Source organism: Cottoperca gobio, chromosome 6 (genome assembly GCF_900634415.1).
Source record: "Cottoperca gobio chromosome 6, fCotGob3.1, whole genome shotgun sequence".
Lineage (NCBI taxonomy): Eukaryota > Metazoa > Chordata > Actinopteri > Perciformes > Bovichtidae > Cottoperca > Cottoperca gobio.
Window position 1 is genome coordinate 20,759,377 of NC_041360.1, and position 5,000 is coordinate 20,764,376.

Sequence of the window (5,000 nt, forward strand, 5' to 3'; positions counted from 1 at the left end):
CTGGTTCAGCAGGCTAAAACAAATCCTAACAATGCAAAGACTATCTGACCTACGCCTGTGAGGAGGAGAGTGAGGACACATAGGGGTGGTGTTACTTTTTTTTACATGGAGAACACTGTACAGGTGCCTTTAGATCTGCCAGGACTAAAGGCACATGGGGTCCACTGAGCAACAGATGTGTCCATTCTGGAAAGAGAGGAGAGAGAGAAGGCAAGAAGAAACACATGAGTGGATTATTACACTTAGACTTCTTCGATGGCTTTTTGAAGCCCAAAAGTTAATATTATCAGGTTGCGAATGTGCTACAGCATACAGATTCAGTTTGGCATTTAGAATTCCTCTGGGTGTTATTGCAGCACTTACTGATCCAAGGTGGAGTTATTCTACTGAGAATACAAATGTGAATGGTCTCAGATTCATTTCGCTTTAAACTAGGGGGACTGATAAACTCCCTGGACGGTTAGAGGTTTATTAGGTAAAAGCAGCACTGTTCAAAAACATTCAATCCACGTTGTTTTGTGTTTGAATTCAATGGTAGTCTTTGGACATTTAAAAAAGAAAAAGACAGCATAAAGAGTTTGAATATTTATCAGTTTGTCTATTGAGAATGGCTGCCGTCATTTCTGAAAGATGTTGGTTTCTATTGTCAGGCAAGCAGAGAGAACGTATTCCTTCCTCGAAACTCAGGCGAGGGAGTCAGTCTTTGTGGATTAGTCCTAAAGCTGAGGCAAACAATCTATGCTCACAATTGTTAATGAAGAGGATATTCGCCTGCATAGTTTACTTTCAAGTGATTGTTCTGGGCCAAAAATCATAAAACAAAAACTTTGCGGAGAGCAGGTTGTTCCACCCGATTTACTCGAACCAATTATGCAAGTTTGTCTCTGTTTAGAATATCGAGGCTCTATACATTGTAAGTGCTGCGTGTGCAAACATGTCTGCTTGTTTAACACCGTGCAGAGCAGGCTGCTGCAGCTGAGCCAGAGGCGAGGGGCTGACAGATGTTTTCTCAGTGTGGGGTTCTCTTAGTCCAAGGTTTCATTTTTATTTAAGGAACAATTCAACATGTTGGGAAATACACTTGTTGCTTTGTTGCTGAGAGTTAGATGAGCAGATTTATAAATATCTTCATATATTTCATATAAGTGTATAAAACATAGAGCCACGGGAGCTGGTTATCTTAGTGTAGCAGTACGACTGGAAACAGGAGTCTTGTCCTTACTGTGAGGTTGCCAGGCAACCAGCAGAGACTCCAGGAAGTCCCAGTCAAGAAATAGTTTGGCGTAAAACCGCAACTCATGATTTTAACATTTTAGGTTTTTGTATGGATATAATGAGAGTTAATAAGTGAGTTTAACAGTTGCTCGAAAGCAGATGTTGTTACTTTTGGTCCAACTAACTGTTTCCGCCTGTTTCCAGTCTTTATGCTAAGCTAAGCTAACTGGCTGCTAGCTGTAGCTTCATATGACGCAGGCAGATATAGTGAGTGGTAGCAATCTTTTTATGTAACTATCACTCTCAATAAAATGCATACACACATTTACCCACAACATTTTGAACTATTACTTTAAGTGTGTTTGTGTGTGTTGTGTTTCAGTGGTCTTGTTAATAAATTGCCTATAACAGAATTGCCTTTTTGAACAAAGAAATAGTATTATCATATTTCCTCCCTCAAGGCAATCACTATCACGTGGAACTGTGTGTATTTTGGTTCACTAAAGAAATTGAGAGTTACTCATTTCATTAACCGCCTTTATATTTGTCCATTTCTATTAGCCTACTAATCTATAAAAAAAATGGTGAAATGTGTGCTTATTATGTGCAAAAGGTCTGTGTGCCAATCAGCACACAAACAGCTGTTTCCACACCGACAGACATATTTACCACTACTTGTAATAAATACAACCATTAGGTGCAAAATCTGGACCACAGTGTACTCTTTTTTTGCCTGACAAAGCACAGAGAGATTTTCAATTTCCAGACCATTTTTCTTGTTGCTGTCTTGTCTAGTTGAACTGTAATTTGCTGTTTCGATGTGGCCAGCTGCTGGAGCCTTACCTTGCACTGGCACAGGGTGCACTCTGTGCCATGTTTAATCCAGGAGGAGCCACTGAAGCGTGAGATGTTGTGCTCGTCCGTGCACGTCTTGGTGATGTCGTTGCGGATGGTGTCGGCCTGGCAAGGGTCGGTGACACAGCGGGGACAGCACTCGCCCTCAGGCACCACGGTGAACTCACAGTCCACGGGCGGGCACGGCAGAGGCCAGCAGTCCACCTGCCCCTGCTGTAGAGGCGGAGAGAGAGAATTTGAGACAGATAGACAAACAGAGAAGAAAAAGAGTGACAGTTAAAAAATAATCTGTGGAAACGCACTATTGCAAGTTATTCATGAAAATACACATATTTCTCCTGACGCTGTGTATTTGCATGCTAGAGGGAGCGTCTCCACTTGATGAAAAAAAAAAAAAAAAAAGTTGTTAAGGTACCTAGAAAATATAGATGAGTGGAGCAATCTTCCAGCACAGTCAGCAAGTTTTTTTTTCAGACTGTAGAAGTAAACGCTCCAGCGTTTTAATGGACTTGTTCTAGTCCCCCTCTCTCATTGTTGTTCCCGTACTAATCTCACAGCAAACTTTCAGCACAGAGAGCATTATTGAATTTCTCCTGCTGCCATTTTCTATTGGCCTGAGAAAACGGGTCATATATTATATATTGGCCAACTTTACACGCCCTAACTACTGTACACTATATCATTCTGACCTGACCCACTTCTGCTTACACTGCCATCCATGTGCGTTTCTACTTCGCACCTCCTCTGGAAATGAAATATGGGCTCAGACTGTATGTTTAAGCACAGTGCAGACACAAAGGGCATACACAAACATTAAGTTACAAGAGGCTTGATGTAAGTGTCCCACTAGGGATATTTAAAAATCACTGAAAATTGTCTGGCTCAGCATTTTAGGGAATGTTGTAGTAAATTAGGCTGGTTATAAAGCACAGGCTCACACAGTGCTAATGCCCACTCCCTGCTTCCATGTAGTGTGTAAACATTTGAAGTGGGAAATCCCCCCGAGTGGCACTCTTTGCTCGTAGCCATAGGGAGGGATTGAACATAGCCTCAGGTATCTGTACCACGCCGGAAAAAGGGACTCTGTCATCTTTTTTTGCTTTATGCAGATGTAGCCTATGATCACAAAGGACAGAGATTTGCTATACAATCAGCTTTTATTTGCTTTTCACACAGAGCGGTGTGCCGTAGAAGCTTGATCAACATAAAGCTGAAGCCGCTCTTTCATTTATTTGTGACATTTCAGAAGGTCATTATTCTAATCTGGCTTTGCATTCAGTGGTCATGGTATCTCACTGCAATGTAATCACTTTGCTTTTACTTAGACACATGTAGGGATTCACTTTGTATATGACTGCATGTTACAAAATGCCTAGGAGATTAAAACTGGTGACATTTATATCTTCCCTGGGAATCAGCCGGCAGTAGTCACGCTCTTTCTTCTTTTCGACTCGACCTAAAGTGTAACCTATGGCGAAGGAATTTTCTTCTTTGATCTCCTGGCGATTTAACAAGATAGCAAATCACAAGTGGCCCATGTGTGGACATTCCTGCAAAGGCCACATTCTTGATTTCAAATGATTGCACTGGTAGTGGAGAAGGATTCACATCTTGGGCTTGGGACAATGATTTGCCCATCTGGCTGCTGTCACTATATATTTTAAGGCCCCTGTTGAGCCTGGACAGCCATGGCTCTGCTAAGTGTAGCAGCATTCAAGGTTCATTTCACGTCCCTGTCACGCTACTGGAGCCCCTATACGGTATCGCACAGCAGCCTTCCCCCTCGCCCTTTCAAGTGCTGCTCTTTATAATGTGCGGCTGGGGGTCCGTCGCATTGCGTGTATGTTTCGGAATTAGTTTTATGTCTCACTGCGGTGCATGCGTGCATGTGTGAAAGCATTAGCATGTGTTGTCAAGGTGACTTGTGTGTCTACATTCTCAAACACGGAGTACATGTGTGTGTACACGTGTCTACTCTGCACACGCTCCTGTTTGTATACGGTGAGTGTGTGCTGCAGCGGCCGGCGTGCCTGCGTTCTCAAATGTGTTTGTGTCTGTTTGTGTCAACATATATAAGTGCCTACAGTGAGCACAGCCTCAGCCAGAGTGAAGCCGAGCGAACACATTTTCAGCCGACTGTGCTTCCCTGCTGCCTCTCGGCTGAGGAGTGATTTCAAGCTCTTCTATTATGGCTCGCTGTAAGAAATCTAAAAAAGCAACCCTCAGGTACGGGCATCAGGGTAGCATTACAATGGCGGGGTAGGGTTGGGGGGGGGTTGTATTACGGGTTATTAGTGTTGCTACTCAGACCATAAATCTGGCAGACTGGAGACAATTTATATTAGCTACAAGTATGGCTGATCTTTAAAAGCAACACAAGGGGGCAGGGGGCAGGGGGGGGGCTCAGGGTGGGGGGAGGAGTTTTAAAGTGCTTGTCTGAGATCCACAGTGAAGATGATTTGTGAGTCACTGAGCAGAAGGAGTGACAACGTTGTGCGTGTGTGGTACAGTTGAGTGTGGGTGAGACAAGACAGTGTGGCAGAATGCAAAGGAGAACATTTGCATTTAAAATGCATATGGCTTTGTGGTGAGAGAGGCGGCACAAGTAGAAGGATTTATTGTTTTTGTCAGGTTTATTGGGAAACACTTATGAAATGCTTCCCTGTTGTTTGAACAGCGGCATTGTAAAAAAGCTGGGAAAAGGTCAACACAGCAGAAGACGTGACCGCAAATAAAATAGCGCACATGTCCTACTGTGAAAGATATATATGATGAACATGATGTTTTATTGTTTTGTATGAGGAATAGGATTGCATGTAGAGGACACCAAATACTCATCAATCAACACAACCTTCTCAAAGCACACACAGATGATACATTGTGTTACCCCTCCCACTCGCCAGGCACACACATTTTCTCCTGTTCTCTCA

At 43.1% G+C, this 5,000-nt stretch overlaps 1 protein-coding gene across 2 annotated transcripts in view; it reads right to left on the reverse strand.

The window, feature by feature from the left end:
• The window catches only part of nell2a (neural EGFL like 2a), a 67,452-nt gene that overhangs the window by 613 nt on the left and 61,839 nt on the right, over window positions 1–5,000 (reverse strand). Inside the window, exons 19-20 of one of the 2 annotated variants that reach the window (XM_029434733.1) lie at window positions 2,059–2,283; window positions 1–186 (exon numbers count right to left, since the gene is read on the reverse strand). The exon at window positions 1–186 is cut by the window's left edge and continues 613 nt beyond it. In XM_029434733.1, the coding sequence (XP_029290593.1) occupies window positions 145–186; window positions 2,059–2,283 (267 nt within the window). In that variant the 3' untranslated portion in view covers window positions 1–144. Of the gene's footprint in view, window positions 187–2,058; window positions 2,284–5,000 lie in introns of those variants that run through there. The other variant, XM_029434732.1, reaches the window with a different exon arrangement.